A 21816-nucleotide genomic window follows, 5' to 3' on the forward strand; every position below is an offset into this window, starting at 1 on the left:
GTGCTGCATATAAAGGGCTAGAAGACAAAAAGATAAAAAAAAAAAAAAAAAAAGGTAAGTTCAGGGTCTTGATCAATCCTTTGCAAATTGACTTGTACCCTGTACAGAGCTAACTGTTCAGTTTGTTTTTTTATCTTTATGTTTTAATGACACGGTTTTCACAGGAACCCTTTTAGAATGTCCTTATAAAGGAGAGAAATAAAAAATAAAAAACAGAAGACAAGACACATCCACACAGTGACACTGGCAGATGGATCGCACACACTGTACAGGTCCACACTGGGCTGGGCTATTTCTCTCACGGTTCACACATCAACAGTGTGGAGGCTTTTAAAAAGGCTCAGGCCGCAGCTTTACCAGTCGTCCGACACCCTCAATGTGACTACGAGTAGCCATATGGACTGGGAGGGCGACAGGGGTAACTGTTCTCAGACTCCCCCATGTGAAATCAATAACACCTCATGAAATGTGTTCCTGTTAATACACCACATAGCAATTTATCCTCAGGTGGTGTCAGTGAGTGGTGGGTGAGGGGGAAATCACAGGTCATTTATCTGTGGGTTAGTGCATAATGGTTACTGAGTGACTTGGTAAAATAGCTTGCTGCTGCAGTTTCCACCTATATAAAACACAAGTGGTATAACTGTTTGCATTTTAGACAAACATGAAACAAATATTACATTATTTGTGATGAGATAAACAATTTTCTCCTGGCGGAGGCTGCCTCTCTGTCAGATATATATATATATATATATATATATATATATATATATATATATATTGAATATTATTAAAAATAGAATTGATGCTTTATGGACTCTCCACTTGTAAGCTTTCCTGTTTGGTTCTTATTTCTCATGTGAGTCATGACCCATCACCAGAAGGTGATACAACTAAATGCAATGTAAAACCTATTTTTGTCATCACTGTTTCCCTCCCTCTGACTGCATGTCCAGTTCTGTCAGTCAATCAGCTGAGAATGATCGCTGATGTACAGTCACGTGTCGACGGATATTAAAGGAATAGTTCTGCTTGGAATGCTTGTTGAGATTTAGATCAAAAGCATCCTTGTGTCTGTGTGACAAGAATGAAACTGCAGCCAGGAACTGTAGTTAGCTTAGATTAACATGCAAACAGGAGGGAAAAAAAGGGCTTGGCTCTGTTCAAAGGTTTAGATGCACCTGTAAGTGCATCTAAATCTCCCTAAATAACATCTGTCAGATCACCTTTAAACTCCTGTATTATATTTTAAAACTTTGTTTTTTGTGTGAATAAAACAAACAGAATCCATCATTTAACATATTTGAGCTGTAGAAATGCAGACATGGGGATGTGGTTGCCTTTGGACAGAGCAAGGCTTGCTATTGCCCCGTGTTTCTGGCGGGTGCTAGACCGGATCACTGGAAGCAGTCGAAACGACAGACACTGTATAACCCAAATACTAAGTGCATTAATCAATATGTCAAATGGTTTCTTTACGAGACAGTTTGAATAGACATGAAAGAATAATGACATCTTTAAAATATTTTTTCTCATTTCTTCTTCTTTATGCCTACAATTTCAAATAACTGCAACTTTTTTGTTTTGCTTAATCTGGTAAAAGATCTTACCTTCAAGAATCTTTCCTGTTTGTTCTGCAGCTCCACCAGGTAGGACTTTGGCAACGTAGGCTCCAATGTCTCCATTACTACCAGGAACCTCTTTTCCCCCAACCACTCGGATACCCAGACCATTTCCTGTTCATGCCCAAAAACAAAGGCTAGTAATTTGTCATTAAATACCTGCTTTCTTTTGTAAGACCACAACCACACACACACACACACACACACACACACACACACACACACACACACACACACACACATAACTATATCCAATAATGATGAGAAATCGCAGCTAAACTCCATTAAAGGTTACTGGCTTAGCAGGTTAAGGAATCTATGTTCCCAGAGTCCTATGTTCCCAAGGTTCCCTAACTCACAATGGTCCATGTTTTATTCGCTGAATAAATAGCAGATAAATGCAGGACCTTGGAAAGTAGGACCCAGGGATTCCAGGACCCTAACAGATGAATTACTCCTTTCAGCACAATATTGTCATCTTAGCTTTGAAATCTTTGGGATTTAGTATGGTTAATTCCCTGAAATTACTCCAAAGCTGATTTTGTAGGTCATATGGCAGCACACAAGCATAAAGATGAAGACATTACATCCTTTCTGTTACTCCATTTACTGATCATCTTAAACATATGAAACTGTTAGGTAAATTTTACTGCTTCTTCTTGCTGCCTTTGTCGAACATCACAATCAGCAGCATATATGCTAACCATTGTACCAGTTGTCGATCCACACATAAAAAATATATTTAATTACACAGAACAGGAACCTCACTCATTTTACACTATGAAACCGTTTTACATGGTTATGGAAGCGAGAACAAAATGACTGAGGCAAAATGACTCATTTCAGCACCGGGCACTTGTAAACAAAATTCTTCCATTGTGGGCTGTTTGCTAATTGCATAAAATAATCCTTAGTGTGAGGGATACGCCATTTCGAGCATGGCAATGACTGATGAGCGTGGAGAAGAGCCAAATCAAAAGGGAGGCCAGGAAATGAAATTTCTGCCAGCTTTTTGCCTGAGGGAATGGTGTGATAGAACGCAATGGCAGGGGAAGTGACTTGCCGGTTTGTTGAGATTTGGCATGAGTTTCAGGAAAATAAAATGCATGCTCTGTAGACCTAATGAGGTCCATAGTAATGTGTACATTCAACTGTCTTTATCTTATTTTTAATAAAGATCCTTCTTATTAAAAAAAACATATCTATGCTGTAAATAGTATATGTCCAATGCAGTCAGTGAGCAGTGAGGCCAGCACAAGTACATGCATAACACATTAGCTTGTAACACATGCCTCTTTGAATGCCTATAATATACTTACATGTAGCATGGTGCTAATGCTGTTAATCAACTGTAGTGAACTGTGGTACTTTACCTGAGACACTGCGGTCTTTGGGATCCCTCTGCAGTTTGACCCTGAGATGAGGGAAGGGGTAGTACGGACCTTTTCCCTGTGGCCCATACACAATAGTGAGATGTTAAGTGCCTTGTGTGTACAATGTGTGTACACACCACATATAAATATCCAGGTAATTGAGTGTAAGTGCATGCATTTCATTACTTCTTGAACTTGGTATAAAAAAAACATCTGAGAACTTCAATGTGTGTGTGTATGGGTGTGTTTTTTCCTGTTTCACCTGTCTCTTCTCCTGTCCGTTCTCTGACCGTCCATCTCTCGGTTTGTCAAACCAGTCCGTCTCTTCTCGACGAAGGTGATAGGCTTTGGAGATAAAAACAAGTTCAAAGCTAATCTGAGAATCTGGACTTTTGCGTCATACTAGAGAGGATGGGTTTCAGGTCATTTGAAGGTGATTACATGACAAAAAGAAAAATTTTATTATTGAGTATGAGGAAGGCGCAAGGGCCAAACAAAATGTTTATTTATTATTTCACTTTTTTTCATGTCAAAGGATGCTGAGCATCACAACATTTTTACAGGTATTGTAAAATAAGCATAAAAATGCACATAGAGAATGAATAAAACAGTATTAGTAAAGTATGTAAAGTAGCATGATCTAAACCTATGGAACGATAATTTTCTATGAGTATAAATGTTGGGCATGTGTAGTATTTTTCTCCAAGTTTGTAAAAATTCACATCACATCATTAAAATGAGTTTGGAATTACAAAGTAAAGTGGTATTTAATTGCCATTTGACAAAAGTCTTAAGCCTTCCCAACATTTAGTCATCATTTTATGGTAATGTGTATTTTATTTGTGGTGCAGGTTAATATGTTAGCTAATGGATAACTAGAGAACTGAACTAATACTCTACCATTGGTTGCATCGTCTCTGTTCAAAGCCATCAGGGAATCACTTAGGGCTGGAATCAAGGCAAATGGGGTTTACATTGCAAAGTAATGGGATCAATATGAATCTATTAACAAGTTGTTATGCTACATTCAAGACAACTCAGAATGGACATCTTTGGAACATTTAAACCAGAAAGATAAACAATGGTACTTTCATTAGAGTCTGCACTTACTAAAACTGGCACAATTTGCATTCCGTTTCATGAAAGCACTGTTCTCAGCCTGGAAACTGATCAGTTCCATGCTGCTTAAAGGAAGTACTTTTTAAAACACATGGAGGTACAGTTTGGACAAAGCTGCACGTATAGGCAATCACAATATCTTGTTTATATTTAATTAATGTTTGTTGGGCTTTTCTCTTCCTTCTTGTAATAGAATGCTGTTCATCCATTTTACAAAAATTGGGTCCTCTAAGTGATGATAGCTTATATAGTTTCAATGATAGAAACTGTAGAGAAAAATAAATAATTACCGGAATGTTTACTCAGCAAATGTTAATTTGAATTATTACATTTTCATTAGCGTTCTTGCATGATTGATTTCTTTCATTAGATTGCATTAGTGTCTGTTTTACAATCAAACATATTAAAAAAAAAAATAATGGCCTATACGAATAAAGTGTGTTCATTTTGATTAAAGTGAGTCAGTAATACCTTTAGGAAATGCAGTATGAATAAACTTTATAGGAGATTAAACAGCATGCATTTATTGCATGCAACATAAAGCCACTTATGTATCACAATACACAAAAACAAATATTCAAGACAAGACATGCAAGTTAAAGTGTTTATTACACACAGAAGTCTCTGGAGCATATATCATGCATTCCAAACATAAATATTATTAATGTCCCTCTGCTGTGACACCACTGTCCCAATTAAATGTGTTTTTTTTCCTAGGAATGTCATTATACTGTGGTAACATTTAATCTTCCCTTTAGTTTGTCATTAAATAATTTAACTCATCAATATAATGCGAAACTTAAATGTGATCATGAAACACACCAACAATATCCAGTATGCACATTGCACATCAACTACACAAAATTATATTTCATGTGCTATTGACTGTTACACACAACATACTGTCATTTTGAACAGCTGTCTCAATTGACAGAATTCTGTACATTTTGTAACTGGCAGAGGCACTTTTTAGAGTATCATTTATGGGGAAAAATGTCTCTTTCTAAATCTGACCTAAGTTTCAAAGGATCATTCCGCTATTGTGGCCTAAGCCTTTGTGTGCTTAACAAGCAGGATTTGAAAGACCATGAAAATCTTCTTTGAGAGTGAAAACAGCTACAAATGACAACATGCTGTAAATAAAATGCAGACTGCTACAAGTGAGCAAATACTATTTGATGGGAGAAGCCTCCCACATTATATAGCTGAAACAGGAAGTTGGAGACTCATGCAGTGAACTATTATGGGAAAATGTTACGCAATATCTGGAATATAGACAGAAACACAGCCTACAGGACATAGAGCAAAATGTACAAAGGCATGCATGCACACCGGATGTACTGACAGCAGAAAAAAGAAAGAGGATACATTCACCAAAGAAAAGGATAAAAAACACCAAAACTTCGACAGACACATGCAGAGTTTGAATTAATAAACACAAGCTAAAGTATATCCACATTAATATTAAATGCATGCAGGACAAACAATAATAAAAAAGTCTCAATAATGAAACATGAAATAGGAAAAGAGTGGCAGTGTGACAAGTTGTTTTTTTACCTTCACTGTCTGACATGGTGCCCTGAAGGTCATCCAGCAGCACATAACCCCTACCCCTGGTCGGCTCTTCCCTGATATGCTGCTGCTGCTGGGAGTCCTGTAAGGACAGGCACGACCCAAACTGGTCCCTTGAATCAGCTGAGATAGGAGGAAGAGGTCCTGCCGATGCACGGGCCATGCCCATAGGCTGCCCAACAGGGCTCAGTGGACTCTCTTCTTCCGAGTTCTGGGCCACTATGGGTATTCGGCCTCGCCCACTTTGCACAATGGGAAGGCTAGTGGGTTTGGTGCGACCAGAGGGGGCTTGGTAACTTGTCACATCTCCAGATGCTTCACCGTCTCCTTTAAGCCTCAGTGAGGAGCTGGAGGGGTCCCTTTTGATAGACAAATCCAGACCATAGCAAGATGTGGGCCTGGAAGAGGGTCTTGAGCGGCTACCACTAGGATAGGCAGAATCCAAACCCAAGCTCTGGCCCAAGTTTAGTGACCCAGCCAGGTTGGCACCCAAGGTGGACCCAAGGTACTTTTGCTGCTCTGCAATGTTCTTACGAAGGCCAAAGGTAATCTCATCCTGCATGAGTCGGCTGGATCTTGGAGATGCACTGGTAGATCCCAGATAGCTGGTGTAGTCTGTCTCTAAGCCTCTGCTGTCTGTAATAGAGGAGTACTTGGAGGAGATTTTAGGTTCAATTTGTGGAGTCTTATGTTTTTGATACAACATAGATGCTGGGAGTTGTTTAGCTGCCTGCTTCTCAAGAGTAAGTCGACTCATGCTGTACTTTTCTGACTTTGAATATTGTCTTTGTGAGTAACTAGAGATCCCAGAGCTTGGAGTATAGTAGTGCTGTGAGAGGCCTGTCAGTTGTTCTAAGTTTTCTGTCCCACCCGTACTTCTCCTAAACTCTTGCTTGAGCTGCTGCTTCAAAAGTTTCAGTTCGTAGGGTTCCTCCATTGCATCCTCTTCATCAGGGGTCTTTCCATAAGTGTGAAGTCTGGAGGTGGATCCCAGATAGTCGGTAGACCCCAGATCTGCAGCACTCCTTCGCAGTAGTTTCTCTGCCTTAGCCAGCTCCCTCTCAGCCAGACTATAAGATGAAGACATGCCCGTGGAGCCCTTGGCTAGTTCTGCGGCATCCTCCAGCAGCATGTAACTCCGAGGTGTATGGTGATCTACATCTGTGTAGTAGGAATCAGAGACAGCTGACATTGGGCTTCCTGCTATACTTCCCACATCCAAGGCTCTAAGGTCAAGGTGGTTGCCATATTTGTCATACTTGACACCCAGGTAAGCTGATGATGTAGGATCAGGCTGACGGCTAATGACATCATATTTAGTTGCATCCAGCTCTGAGAGGAGGGCTGCTTGTCTGGCAGCTTTCTGTTGCAACAGAAGCATCTGGTGGTAACTCTGCTGCTGGGAGCTCGTGAGCGAAGGGACAGAGGAGTAGATTGAATGGGACTGGTAGGACTGGGGAGTCTGGTACAGAGACTGCTGGTATTGGCTTTCAGGGTATTGGTATTGGGAGTATTTTCCATACTCGTGCTTGGTTTGTGGTGGGACAAAGTCATCCAATTCGGATTGAGGAGCTGTCCTGGGACGTTCAAGACCGTGATCTTCAATCTCCTCATCCTCAACTCCACACCCACCTCTAGTCTCTCGGATGTTACTAACCTCACTGTCTGACATGTAGTCCCTGTCCTCTGCTACACTCTGTAAGTAGGCCCTTTCCCTCTTCTCTCTCTCCTTGAGAAGTGCATCTTTTCTACGATTAATGCCCATCTCCAAATACCTGAGCTTGGCGTCAATCTCTTTCTCCTCTTCATCTAATTCTGCTTGTCTTTTGCGCAGCTTGGACGACTCACGCTCTACCAGATTTAGCTCACGATCAATGTCTTGTAGGATTTTGGCACGTGCCATGTTGGAATTACGGCACATTCTTCGGCGGGCAGAGCCAGTGCTGTATGCTGTCTGCCCGGTAGTTGTTGACTCATCTTCTGATGGTGGATTGGGAAGAGTCCTCTTCACCTTCTTTTGAGTGCCTGTTGGTGTGCCACCTGAGCTTTTACCCTGTAGAAAAAAAAAGATTAGTACTTTAAGAATTCAAGCTTTTTAATCCCCAAATAAAGGAGCCAGCTGGTTAAGCAGTCCTCAGAATTTGAAAATTACTTTTCTGACTCACATTACTCAAATAAAATTAACTTGGGATCTAAATTTTGTATGAATTCAACCTTTGACATTATGAAATCACAAATAGAGAGAGGGTATACATTTAAGTAGTCGCTTTATAGTGTTTAGTCATGACTAACATATGGTGAATTGTTTTCCATGTATGAAAGGTTTTGAACATCACAGTTTATTGATCAGCTTTTTTTGCATACCCATAAGATATGTATTCCTGTCCATAACCAACACAGACTACTCACTAACTTGCACTCTTTAGTCTAAAAATAAGTCATTTATTTATATTAAGCCTCTGTGGACATCTGACAGCTCAGTATTTTCCTGCAAGCTCAGCCTATTTCCCGTCTGTTTATGTATGTATGAGATTCTCAACGGTGAACTGCCCAGGCAGAAAACGGACTTTCAGACCCTGTGGTATTTTATTTAATAAAAAAAGCTCAAGCTAGAAATACCTCTCCAGAAACATTTGAATTAATTTCCATCATTATTAACTAAAAGAAAAGTTCAAGCACAAATCACATCCTCCTCATCGGAAAGTTACCCGTGTTTTTGTTTTGTGAACCTTTCTTACACTTATGTCAATTAAAGTGAGACTTGTAAAGTGATAGTACTCACATCATAGTTATCACCATACTGGCTGCCAGACGTTGTTCTTTCTTCTCCTGTTGGACTCATGGGCTTAGGGTCAGACATGGATCTCTGCATGGACTTTGTTCCTCTGGGACTTGCTGGAGAGGTTTTGGATGGATCTGTACTTCCTTTTAGCTTTTGTGGGCTTGTATCACCTAGTGATTTATCATATGACACAAACTCAAGGGATTTGCTAGGTGATATACAGGGGGATATAGGGGAGTAGAGCACTTTGGGGGATTTGAGAGGGGCTTGAAGCGTAGAAGAATCAGCTTTGAGGTTAGGAGACTGGCCTATTTCTAAGGGGGTCGGTCGTTTCTTTGGTGAAGTCCTTTCAGAGTCAGACAGCTCCATCCTGGTGTCCATTCTAATGTTCCCCTCTGTATCTGTTTGTATGGAAATCTCAGTGTGGGCTTGGAGAGACGTTTCTGAATGCCCACCCCTGTCACCCCTGGCAGTACGTGGTCGGCTTTGTCGGCTTCTGGTCTGAGCCTCCCATTCATCTTGATCCTCATCATCAGTCTGCACGCAACTGTCAACACTCTTTTTAGCACTTCTCTTTTTTCTGCCAGCTGTGTAAGCTTTGCTGACTGCTTCATCCTCTTCATCTGTCTGGCACCCACTATCCGTTATCTTTCGGGCCAGTACTGTGCCATCAGGTCCTAAGACAAGTGCTTCCTGCACGCCATGCCCGAGTGTGTCCCCACCTGGATACATCTGACGAAGTTTTTGCTCTTCCAGTTGCATACGGAGTTGCTCTTGGAGTCTCTGAATCTGCTCAAGCTGCTGCTGTTGCTGGGCATAGGTTTCTTTCTGCATCATGAGGTGAGCCTGTCTTTCTTCCTCTTGTTGTGTCAATATATGCTGCTTCATGGCCTGCAGCTCCTCCAGTTCCTTCTGTACCAGGAGTTGTTCTTGTTCACGGAACCGCTGAATCTCCTGACGCTCCCATTCTAATTCCTCAGCCAGTCGCTGTTGCTTAAATTTCTCCATTTCTAACCTCTCTCGCTCTGCCTGATACTGGCCATCCCCAGGAACCATGGGTGAAGAAAGAGCTTCCAGTGAAGCAGCTATGGCCTCCAATGATGCATCAGTGTAGGTGTCAAGGGATAAAGAGGTTTTTGCAGGTGTGGCAGCAGTAGTACCCCCTCTAGAGATCTCCAGATTGAGTGGGACATCTCCTTGTTGTTCTGTTTCAAGGGTAGAGATGGTAGACAAAAAACTGTGGGACCGTGTAAGTGGCAAGTTCTGGAGGTTGGACAGGGAAGGCATGGTGTCGCTGGTATGCATACCTGACAGGGTGTTGTATGTTGTACTAAATATTGACCCGGGCTGGGTGGTAATGGCGTATGTAGATGGGATTGGAGCTGCAACAGAGGAATAGACCACCCCATTCGATGATCTCAGAACACTGCTTGTACCAAAGAGTGTACCAACAGCACTTGTGACTCTGGCTTGGGAATAGGGTGGAATTGTCATTCCTGCATAAGTCCCTTTCTTGGAGTAGTCAACAGCTTCACCTGTCAAAAGTCAAAAATATCAGTTCAGTCTCAATATTGCAGACTTATTCAATGTGGAAGCAAGCCATGCCTTAACTAAATCATAAATAAAAGGTGGAACAGTGAAAAAAAAAAAATTCAATACTGAGTCGCAAAAGCATGCAGGCACATGCAAAAACGTATGATAAAAAAAAAAAATAGTCCATGCAAAATGAGACAAAAACAAAGAAAAACTGCCACATTAGCCATGAATGAGTGGAGGCAGTTCAAAGTGACATTTAAGTGACAGGTCTGCAATGTCACAGCACTGACCTGCATCTGAAATCTTTGCTGAGGTAAGATCTACTGCACCGTCTGTTGAGCCACTGAAGTTATAGCTGTTCTTACTCTTGTATATGAACAGGCCAGCCTCTGCTAGGTTAGTGTCTGACATTGACGGTTTGATTCCGCCAAACCCTCTCATGCCGTAAGGTGATCGGTCGTACTGATAATGGTCATCACGATATCCAAAACGATCTTCTGGCAGGGGTGTGGTGGGTTGCTGAGTAGTGCAACTTCCAGCAAATGGGAGATTGTATACAACATCACAGCATACAGCTCTTTTTCCAGCAGTCAGATCCACTGGTTTGCCATCATCTGTGATGACAGCTGTAACCACCTCTGCAGATGCGGCATCCACTGATACCACAGTGTTGAATGGTTTTGTTGTGCTGAGGTCCACAGCTCCTGCTACGCTAGTTGTACCTGTACTTAATCCATTAGCCACACAACCTGGAGCAGATGTGGGTGCAATAGTGACAGAGGTGGTGTGGAATGGTCCTCCACCTGTGCTTGATCCAACTGAGAGGTTAATGGGGATCTCTGTAGTAGCATGAGTCGAGGGCTGAGAATCAATTGGCCGATATACAATTTGACAAACAGGTTCGAATGCCTTGTTTTTTGTTAGCTGAAGGGGCATTGAAGATGCTTGAGAGGTGTCTACATGGTCACATTGCTGGATTGTGGCAGCACAGGTCACAATGGTGATGCTATCAGTGACTACAGAAACAGTGGATGATTCAGCACTGAGGTTGACCACCGGTGACTGCACTGCACTCTTGGTACGACTGACATCAGTTGCAAAGGACTGATATCTTGAGTCTGAGCTAGCGGACAGATCCACACCATTCATGTCTGATTCTGAATCCACCTTCATTGTCCTAAGATCTACCACCTCGGACGGTTGAAAGGCCTGTGCATTCTGTGGTGGCAACTGGGGCTTAGGTTTCTCCATCAAGATTGGGACACCATTTGCCCTTGGAGCTGGCACTGGTGGTGGTGACCTTTCATGAACAACAGAGACAGTGGTCCTTTGGACTTCTGTGGTGACCACTTGAGAGATGAGGTTAGGCATAACCACAGGTGGCTGTGCTGAGGCAGATATAGCCTCAATTATATGACAAGAACTGGACACGTGTTTTTCTGGGCCACAAATCTCTTGATTTTCAATGGATTCTGTAACTCGTGTGAATGCCAGAGGCATCCTGGTTGTTTGAGGAGGAGTTGGTTGTTGATGCAGCTGTGAATATGATTGAGGTTGGGGCTGAGGTTGGTGATAATTCTCGGGCTGAGCTTTGCGAGAAGGTGATGCTGGGCCGGCACTAGAGGGAGCTTGAGTTGTGACATTGTCTACTGGAGAGCTTGGCTGAGATGGCAGTGTGATGACCACATATGTGTCACGAAGATTTCTGGCATATCTTGGAGAAGAAGGAGACTTTGGTGAGGATTGAAACGGCTTACTCTCAGAAGAGGGGCTCAGATTCAGGACTGTGTCATTCGGACTTGTGGGAAGTACAGAGGGTCTTGGTGGATATGGGGCATGGGCAGGTGAGGAAGGCTGTGATCCAGGTTTTGGTGCTATTGGTGGTTTGACACCATGCCCTGGTCTGTGGCTGTCCGCAAGCCCAGTAGGAATGGATGGCTTTGGAGGAACAGGAGGTGGAACATGAGGTTTGTATGTTGGAGTAACTGCTTGTCTTGTAGGGGTTCCTTGGGCTGTAGTCATAGCCACTGAATCTGGCCTTACTGGAGTTGCTGAAGCCTGAGGTGGAAGTGGAACTGGAGGTTTCCTGGGAAAAACAGTAGGTTTTGGTGGGGTGGGAGGAGGCAGTGGTGGCGCAACAGGTTCTTCTGCTTTTTCCTGAGAATTAGCCCTACGCAGGACATTTGGTTTAGGGGGCACAGGTGGGGCAGTTGACACTACACTGGGAATACTAGATGTGTATTGGGGGACTGTGGGTAAAGGTGATACACTGGCAATCACAGGGGCTGATGTTCTTGGCAATGCACTAGACAAGTCCACAACATCAGCCTGAGATACTGCGACTGTCGTGTGAGGTTGCTGATCTGATGGGGATGACGGGGGAGACTCAGAAAAGTCTTTAACAGGTTCCTTTTCTGTTACCAATGTCTTGTCTGATACTGCAGTTGTCTCCTCTTCCTTTTTAATCATACTCTCATCATCAGAAGACAACTCTCCTGAAGAGCACTGTGTCACCTTTAAGTCTGGGATGGGGTGGAGAGCCCTTCTAGATGCAGTAGCTTCCACTTCTGGCTCCTGTTGAGTTGGACTTGTTCCTGGAGTTAGGACTCTTTTCATTAGTTCTTCATAGACCGTTTCTGCATCCAACAATGGCTTCCCATCTTTGCCCAATGTTACTGTGCTGCTTGTGGAGAAGGTATTCTCAGCAGGTTGCAGCACAATTTCTGGGCATGTGCTTTCCATTTTTGGCTGCATATTTTGGTATTCCTGCTCCAGCTTCATAAATTCCTTTCTCTTCTTTATCATGTCTTCGTAAACTTCATCTGGTGATCTCAGCTTTTTGGGCTGAGCAGGAACAATAATCTTCTCTGGCTCCCCCAGGTCAGTCGCTGAATTGTCAATAAGAGATGAATAGGCATAGTCTTCAATGAGCATGCCTCCATAAAGAGACTCTTTACCTGGTTGAATCTCACCTTTTTCAACTGTTGGAGACTTTGCCCTCAGCATTATTTCTTCGTAAGCCTCATCAGCAGATTTGAGAGGTTTTTTTTGTTGTTCATCAGTGTTTTCATCTTCTGTTGGGGAGTGAAGAGATACTGATGTAGGCAACTGATACGTTTTCTGGACTGCTGCAATCTTTGCGGCATGGATTTCAAATCCTTCAGGATCGGATTCAATACTAGGAGAAAAATCAGAACAGGACGATCGTCTGATCTCCTCCATTTCAGCTTCTTGCCTCAGTTCTTCCGTTGGTGAGGCATCTTCAATAGGGGAAAGGTTGCTCGGGGGTGTCTTTGGACGCTCTCGCCTCCTTTGGGATCGAATCTCGTCTTTGTCTTTCTTGGATTTTTTCCCTGAGCCTTTCTGTTTTTCTTGCTCCCTGAGCAGCTCCTCTTCTTCCCGTAACTCTTCTTCCTCAGAGGAGTCTTCGATAGTTGGCAGTGTTTGACCGGGTTGTCTGTGTTTGGCTTTCCTGTGTTGTTTACCCTCCCCACTACGGATATGGCTTGGACTACTGCTGTCACTGTCTTCATCCAGTGATGAGAGGGATGTTGGGGATGTTCCAGGAGTGAAGCTGGATGCATGTAGACTGGATGACCCTTCACCCCGAGAGCGATCATCTGGAGAGTCTGTCAGGCTTTCCATTTCAGGTTCTCCGTCATCATTAGGTATACGCATGAGGATGCTGGTTGTATTCAGGTCCATAGTTTGGAATTTGCGAACTGCTGTACCACTCTGACGCTCCTCTTCTTTTAATTCTGGTGTCCCCTCTTTGTCTACATCAGGTATATATAAAGAGGCGTTGAGCTCATTATCTTCATCATCTGGACTTATAGGGGTTTTCTTGGTAAGTCGTCTGGCTTTTCCTGATGTGCTCTTTTCTACAGTCTCTGTTTTCTTCTGCTCCTTTTGTTTCTTCTCTTCCTCTTTGATCTTTCGCCGGACTAGGTTTTCCTCATCCGATGGGGAAGCATCCTCATTCTCGCTCATTTCCATTATCTGTTTTCTGATAAATTCCTCATCATCTCCTGACATTGGGCTTTCTTTTCCAAAGCTTTCACTGCTATCTTCCAGGGAGTCAGCCCTGACATCCATGGGCACAAGGAGCTTTTTCTTTGTGGTACCTTTGGTATTCTTCTCAGAAAGTTCTCTGTCGTCTTCTGAGCTTGGTGAGTCAGGTGAAAGAGGAAGTACCTCTAATTTACGTCTGGTCTTTAAAGTGTCTGTTTGTTTTTCCTCCTCTTGCGTGCTTGCCTTGGCCTCAAGAATGGGAAGGACTGTGCTTTCAAGCTTTGCTAGGTCTGATGGGCTCGTGGGACTGCCCTCCTTGGCAGCTACGTCTTTCACTCCAGGTTCTTTCAAGGTCTCCGCTGCTTTCACCTGATGGATTAGAACAAGACATAATATTTGTTTAGTTACACTTTGCAAAAAAAATTACAATCTCTAAACTAGATTGCACGTGCACCATCTTTAGGTGATTATACATTCAGAAATGACAGGAAAAACAAATGGAGAGGAAAATATGCTTTCTAGAACTGTTAATTATTAATATGGTGAATTTTTTTCAATACTTTAAATGATATAAGTAATAATATGACAAACACTATTAGTTTAGTTTAAAGGCCATGTATTTTACACTTTGCCAAGTTTTTATTTTCAGCTTTGATATTGATAATACAATTTTGTTTGTAGTTTTAGGTACCAAAAGCCCTCTTTATATAGTTTTACATCTTTTTTCGTTAGCCTCTCACTGGAGATCAACCAAGAACAGGTTGTTAAGTGTCTGTCTTTAAATGTCTTCAAGGCGTGTTGATAAAAATAACCCTCTCTTCTGATTGGCTAACTGTTTTCTGTGCGTCACCCAAGCCAATCACAGGTTTTCTTCAGTCTTGTAGTTTTTTTACAACCTCTGTTTGTTTTACTGTGTTTTTTTTTCCAGATAAATGGTTGTACAGTGGGCTGTGCTCAAGGCGGGCTCGAGAACTCACGGAAGTCCTAACCGCTTGTCCAAGCGACACAGTTGCTGAATATGGGTTGTGTGCATTTCTCTGTGGACTGAGCATTTTGACACACTCACAGTATTTACATAGCCCCTAGACATGCTTTATAGTAAAAAACAAAAATCTGGATTTATACAATATGGGACCTTAAAGAGTTCCACCCCTCAGTAATATGAATGTGACAGTCATTAATCAAAACATAGTGTATTGCAGTGTTAAGATATACATTTTCAGTGTGGTACAATATATCCATATGCCTAATTTCCATATGTTCTTCAAATCATATGTTTAATATTGCAGCCATTAAGCGAATAATGCAGAAAGCTAATTATATCATCTACTGCCACATGAGCCAATTACTAGGGTCACCTCAGAGACTGCATCTTCATCGCTGTGCTTTTCCAGAGGCTGAGCTTCAGCCTCCTTTTTCTCCTCCATGTCAGTGTTCCCCTCCTTTGGGCCTCTGTCCTGATCACTAACTACAGAGAGGATCTCAGGTTCTGCTACAGGGACCGAAGCTACTGATAGAGACACGCCTCCATTTTCCAAAGCCTTCACTGATACTTCATCCTTCTCTGATATTGTGTTCTCTCCTACATCACACTTTGCAGTATCATCTTTGTCGCGCACTGCGCCTGCCTCTGCCTCTGATAACAAAATAGTTCCCTGGACGTTTCCAGCAACAGGTTGTGACTCATCCTTTTTTTTGTCATGTTTTCCTTCCTGTTCTTTGAGTGACAGCTCAACAACTTTCTCAAGCTTTTCATCACTGCTTGTCAGAGCTAATGTCTCTCTCTCTACCTCCTGTTGATTATCAGCAGCACTATTTGTCTTTTGTGAACCAGCCTCTGTGTCTTCCTGGAAAGGCTTCTCCTCGCCTTTATCTCTAACTTCACTAATAACAGCTGAGGATGTCACCATCTCTACACTTTGCACTGGCGCCTCAACATTGACCTTTTCTTGCTCTTCAGAATCATGAGGCGGGGGAGTAGAGATAACCACTGCTTTGTCAGGTTTATCATCTTCTTTTGACGTTGTATCTGCAGCTCTGTGCGTTTCCTCCTTCTCTGATACAGTCCCCGCTTCGACCATGGGCTTTTCTTTCTCCTCTGACTTCTCTGACAACAATACCATCTCAACAAGACTTTTCCCAGCAGGCTCACACTTTGTTCCTGCTTCTATCTCTTTATGTATCTGTGTTTCTTCCTTTGGCGTTTCCTCTGGGACTGTTGGAGCTGACTCTCCTGCTGTTTCTGATTCCTTCTTCTCTATTACAGGACACATGTTCTCTGTTTCAGTACAGGGTGCTGCACTTGATTGTTCTTTATTAACCTTCTCCTCCACAGTTTTCTGTTCAGTTGCCTCCTCTTCTACAGCTTTCCCTTCATCACCTTTTACCTCAACACCACTCTCTGCAGCTGCATTTGTGCCCATCTCAACTGATTTTTCTTTTTCAGCCCCCACAGGTATTTTCTGCTTAACTGTTACCTCTTTATTTTCAACGCTATTCTCCTCATTTAATTTCTCTAGAGCTTTAGTTTCTTCTTCAAATGGAGCAACAGTAGGTGAGTTATCTGCCATATCAAGTGGAGTAGGCTCCTTCTCTTTTTCTGTGGGTTTGTTTTCCACTTCGTTTGCCTGATTTTGCCCCTCTGGAGCTGAGACGGAATGTTTTTCTGACACTACTGACAGACTTTCTGATTCTACACACTTTGCTGGATCTGGTTTTGAGTTTTGCTCCTCGTCAGGTTTAGGGACATCAACTTTGTCAACAGGAGCTCCAGGAGGTATTGGCTGTGCTGTGTCTGCTGGAGTTTGATCAGCTGCAGTAGGTTGGGGTTCATCGGTCAGGGGTTTCTCAGTGGGAGCCTCTATTATTTTCTCCTCTTTTACATCTGCAGCGGTAGAATCTGGCTGAACAGGAACTACTTCCTGTGCGACTGCTTCGGGGACCAAAGCAGGCTTTGACTCAGCTGAATTTGTTGTCACTTCTGGGAGCTTTTCGGGAGTGGGCTCCACTTTCTCATTATCTGTCAGGGGAGCTGCAGCTTCACTCGGAGTAATCTTGGGATTTGGCTCAATTTCTACCTCAGCAGGGTCGCTTGTCTTGTCTAAACCTGCATTAGTCAATTGATTTGGCATCTCACCTTCCACAGGGAGAGAAAGGTCCTGTGTCACAGTCTCAGAGCTACTCTGTTGTTGCTGAACTTCTGGGATTTCACTGACAAGTGCACTCTGTGCTTGTTGCTCAACATTAGATATCTCCGTGTCAGGGTGAGCTTGGTCCTCTGCTGTTTTCTCAGAGCTACTCTGTTGTTGCTCAACTGCTGGAAGTTCACTAACAGTTGCACTTTGTTGATCAGAACCAGATGGCACTGTCTCAGGGTGAGGATGATCCTCTGCTGCTTTCTCAGAGCTGCTCTGCTCTTGCTGAACTGGTGGGATTACTGTAACACTCTCAGCTAAATTTTCTGAATTTGGAGCGTCAGGCTTGGGATGAATTACATTCTCAGATACTGATTCCTTTGCTAGTGGTTGTTTTTGTTCTTTCTGACTGTCCTTAGGAGGAGGGGTACTCTCATTCGGTGAAATGAGTACACTATCAGGTGAGGTTGTAGGAATGGTTGAAGGTGCTACCTTGGTTTCAGGAGCTGGTGGGGTTTGGTCTGCTGCTTCTACTACAGGTTTGTTATCTACAGCAGCAGGGGCCGGGGTGGAGGAGGGAGCAGGAGCAGGAGCAGGAGCAGGTGGTTGCTTCTTCGGGGAAGCCATGGTTGGCGGTGGCATGTCTCCCAGCTGGCCTGACATTGCTCTTTGGGTCTGACAGTTGAGGCAAAGCCATTCTTTCTGTAAGACAAAGATAAGAACAAATTGTTAGTAATTATGATGAATTCTTTAAACAAGCCATGATTTTAGAAAACAAGTAACAGGGATAGACCTGTTTAACAATATGTGTAAAGTGTCTTGTCTGAATTGTATGATGACCACAAAAAATTCCAATTGGAACAAAATTTCTCTACGTATTCAAAACGTCACTCTGACACAGTATGACTTCTTCTATTTCAAGGGAAGCTTTTACATTTGTGGGACTTAAGAGATGGTCCCATGCATAATACATGGTAATGGGACAGAGCTTTACAGAGGCATGTCAGAAAGTTTTGGCTGGCCTGTGCAGACATTTCATGTTGCAAACTTAACAGAGAGAGGCTGTGTTTGAATGTGAATTTTTGTCTCCATCTCTATTGAGATGCTGAAGCCCGGCACAGGTCAATTCACAGAATGTGTTCAGTGCAGTTTATTCTTTAAATACAACAATTCCCTCCTTAAAATCACCAGAGCTCTGCTAAATCTTGCCCTGTCATGGCTATTTTACTGCTGTATATTCCCAGGTACTCATTTAAACACAGAACTCTAGAGTCAACATACCTAGACTGAAGGCCCTGCTGCGAGCTATGGTTCAAGAGCTGCTGCTATTATTGGGGTTTAATATCCAGGACTGAATTACTTTAAGGGGGAACATGATAAACAATCAACATGTTGGGATTTGGGAGAAAATAAATACAGCAAAACACAACCACCCATTCAACGTGTGGACACCAGACCATATCATGCATTATGGAAACCACACACACACACACACACACACACACACACACACACACACACACACACACACACACACACACACACACACACACACAAACACCTCATTTTACATTTCGCCAATTGCTCCAACGTTCCTCTGTGACCCCTTCTTATGAATGCCTTTGCCTGGATTAACAGCTGGGTTTATGCTCAATTCTGGCTTCAGAGGAGATCGCAGGTTGTCTGTTAAGGCATGCAGCAGACAAACTCTCCAAGCACAGACGGAGAGAGAAAGAAACGAGGAGACAGGAGAGGGGTGGTTGAAAGAAGATGACCGGGGGAATGTTGCAGCAGCAAAGTCACATTAAATAAGGCATGAACCGCCATGTTTCAGTCCGTGCCTAAACAGTAGAAAGCTTACACTTGAGGGAGAGTGACACACATTCCGGTGGCACAAAGTCAGACAAATATTCTCTTGTGTATAAACTGTGACGCGAAAGAAAGAAAAAAGTAATAAAGAAAGTGATGATTTTATTATTTGTAAAGAGTGAAGGCAATGGAGATACCAGTGCTCTGAAGGTTTGCTGATATTTCTGACTCACAGAAATCCAGTTAATCCTCAGATGTTATGATGGCCACGGTACAGATGCGAGTGTTTTTGTGTGTATGTGCAGAATGTGCGTCTGCCAGCATGTGTTTATCAACTTAACCCCTTCTACTGGTCCCTGCTGGGAGAACTTGAGATGGGGAAAAAAAAAAATCCATCTTTGACAGCTACATCAGTGAGAGCTGATAGAAAATGATGGAACCCCACTCAGTCAGGCAGTCGTTCAGCCTCAGCCCTGTCATCCCCGATGTTATCAAGACATCACAACAGGCACACTTGAAGCTTTTCCTGCCCCCTCAAACACACTTAATTAATGTGTTTCTTTTTTATTTAGTCAATCCAATTTTTTTTGTAATTTTTTAAATGAACAACATTTTAAATGTGAATATTTGCTGTTCTTTCTGTGTAATACCATGATGCATTTATTTTATTTGTTTTACCAATTTTGTACTTCTCAGCTTCGTCATTTTAATTGTTTCATTTTTATTGCTTTAACAGTGTATCTTTCCATGCTGTTGTAGCAAAAAAAAATGTCCACTTGCGGAATCAATAAAGTATATCTATCTATCTATCTATCTATCATGGAGGGTTTTAGTGTCTAAGGCATCAAAGGTCAGACAGATGAAGTTAGCAATTAGCATTTGTCAGCTAACTGGCTGACTATTTCCCCTAATGGTTGGTAGGTACTGAAACACAGCTAAATGGAGAGTGGAAAGTAAATATTGTATTTACAATAATCAGATGTTAGAAATACAACTTAGCTTTTTTTTTTTCTGTGTAATACCATTGTGCATTTAATATCTTGAATATTTATCTTGAATATCTAAGTTTTGTACGTAAAATAAGCAACTCGGCTCTGGGTGACACCGTTTTCGCAAACTAATTTAACAAATACCGACTACAAATCTATAGTCAGACTGTGACACTTTATAAACAAGGTCCTTTTTTTTTTACCATCAGAGAAGATTCCTCAGGCACACCTGTCACCACACCTGTTACAAATTTCACTAATGCAGTTAAACAGCAGCATCTGAATTAGCACGGATGGTATACTCCTCTCTTGCACAAAACAAAACAGGTGCATTTTCACATAATGACTTTTGCAGCTTTCAGATAAATGTGACATTCCCCTGGAAGATTTTGTCTGACTGCCGTGATGGGTGCTGTAAACAGCAGCATGGATGATTCATAAAAGCCGAGGAGTCACTCGCTCACGTCACCATCAAGGACGTTTTCTAGCATCACATGGGCACGGACGCCAAAGAGCTGACACACGCCAACACCCACGGAGATGGGTTTGTGACGGCGGCCGATGACACACACACATACTTAGATAAAAGGCACGGAATACCTTGGAAGGAAACGACAACTCAGCCCTCTCTTCCTACACGACACTCTCAAACAAATACAAGCTCACACGTGAACGAATGAGGACAGATTCAGAGTGAGAGCTCCAAACGTTTTTGTCTTCGTCAAGCTTCCTCCAAGGACACGGAAAGAAGACAAACTGAATGCCGCAGACGGCAACCAGATATTGGGATGAGATGGGCCGTAGCCATGTTAGGTTATTGTTTCCAACAGGGAGTTGGAGTGTTGTGAAGGTCGGTGCAGCTCTTTGATTAAGACAAGGGATCCTACGAGGGTTTTGCTCATCTAAATTTAGACAGGGCCCGCCACAGAGAGAGGGTGAATTCTACCCACACTTTGTCCTTTCTATATTTTGTATCATTTTATTCCGTATCATATACTTTATAAAATTTTAGTTTTACAAATTATTGCTCAGCTGCTTAAATGTCTAAATTTCCCCACAGGGATCAATAAAGTCGTATCTTATCTTAAATTGAGGATCTGGACGAGGACGGGGCAGATGGACAAAACAGATGAGAGGAGGGAGAAGGTTTGAGGTAGAGAAAATGTGAGAAAAACCGTGGTGATAATGGTGTGTGAGAGGCAAGAGAAAAGCAGCAGGATGAGAGGAGGAGAGATTATCGAGAGGAAGAAGACAAGCAGGGAGAATAACAGACTTAAACTAAAGGCAGGAGGAGAAAATAAACATCATGTGGTGAGGGAAATGGTGAAGCAGTAAAAGTAAAGGAGCTTAATGACCATTGGAGGTGACTCAACACCATCTACTGCCAACAAGCTTAACATTATCGCCCTGTAAATCTGCAAATCAATTGCGAGGAAGCCAGGACAAGCCGTGGTTCAAGTTGACTGCCAAGAATGACCTTAAAATGTGTCAGAGGAGTTTAGGAATGTGGTTGATGTCATTTTTACCAGGTTAACGTCTGTTCAACCAGCTTTGATTGCTCATTGTTATTTCGCAATGAGGGTTCCCAGCATCACTGTGTCAGAAAATCCGAGATAAACAGTTCAATGTTTTTTTGTTTACTGGCTTCCTTTGCACCAGATAAATGGGACGATTTATATCCATCTCATGCTGGTTAGCTTAGCTTAAAGACAGTAGGAAACAGGCATCCTCGCTGCCAGAAATAACCCTCATCCTGTAAAATGTCCTTTTAAAAGTGTTCAGTACTGAATTTTGTAGGAGCTGGTAGGCAGAAAGTCAAGTCTTCGTGCCAAACCCAAGAGCTGCATTTTTCCTCATATTTAATGGTGA

At 42.5% G+C, this 21816-nt stretch overlaps 1 protein-coding gene across 7 annotated transcripts in view; it reads right to left on the reverse strand.

Annotated features, from left to right (window-relative positions):
* Positions 1–21816, reverse strand: part of pcloa (piccolo presynaptic cytomatrix protein a) — a 56861-nt gene that overhangs the window by 18124 nt on the left and 16921 nt on the right. For 6 of the 7 annotated variants that reach the window (XM_069164713.1, XM_069164715.1, XM_069164712.1 and 3 more), the window contains exons 4-11: positions 17642–17851; positions 10295–14384; positions 8469–10003; positions 5672–7739; positions 3896–3943; positions 3258–3340; positions 2996–3071; positions 1611–1736 (exon numbers count right to left, since the gene is read on the reverse strand). In XM_069164713.1, coding sequence (XP_069020814.1) covers positions 1611–1736; positions 2996–3071; positions 3258–3340; positions 3896–3943; positions 5672–7739; positions 8469–10003; positions 10295–14384; positions 17642–17851 — 8236 coding nt within the window. The remainder of the gene's footprint in view (positions 1–1610; positions 1737–2995; positions 3072–3257; positions 3341–3895; positions 3944–5671; positions 7740–8468; positions 10004–10294; positions 14385–17641; positions 17852–21816) is intronic. The other variant, XM_069164714.1, reaches the window with a different exon arrangement.

The sequence above is a fragment of the Embiotoca jacksoni genome, unplaced genomic scaffold (assembly GCF_022577435.1).
Source record: "Embiotoca jacksoni isolate LCO1_2020_lvr unplaced genomic scaffold, fEmbJac1.0.p SCAF_32, whole genome shotgun sequence".
NCBI lineage: Eukaryota > Metazoa > Chordata > Actinopteri > Embiotocidae > Embiotoca > Embiotoca jacksoni.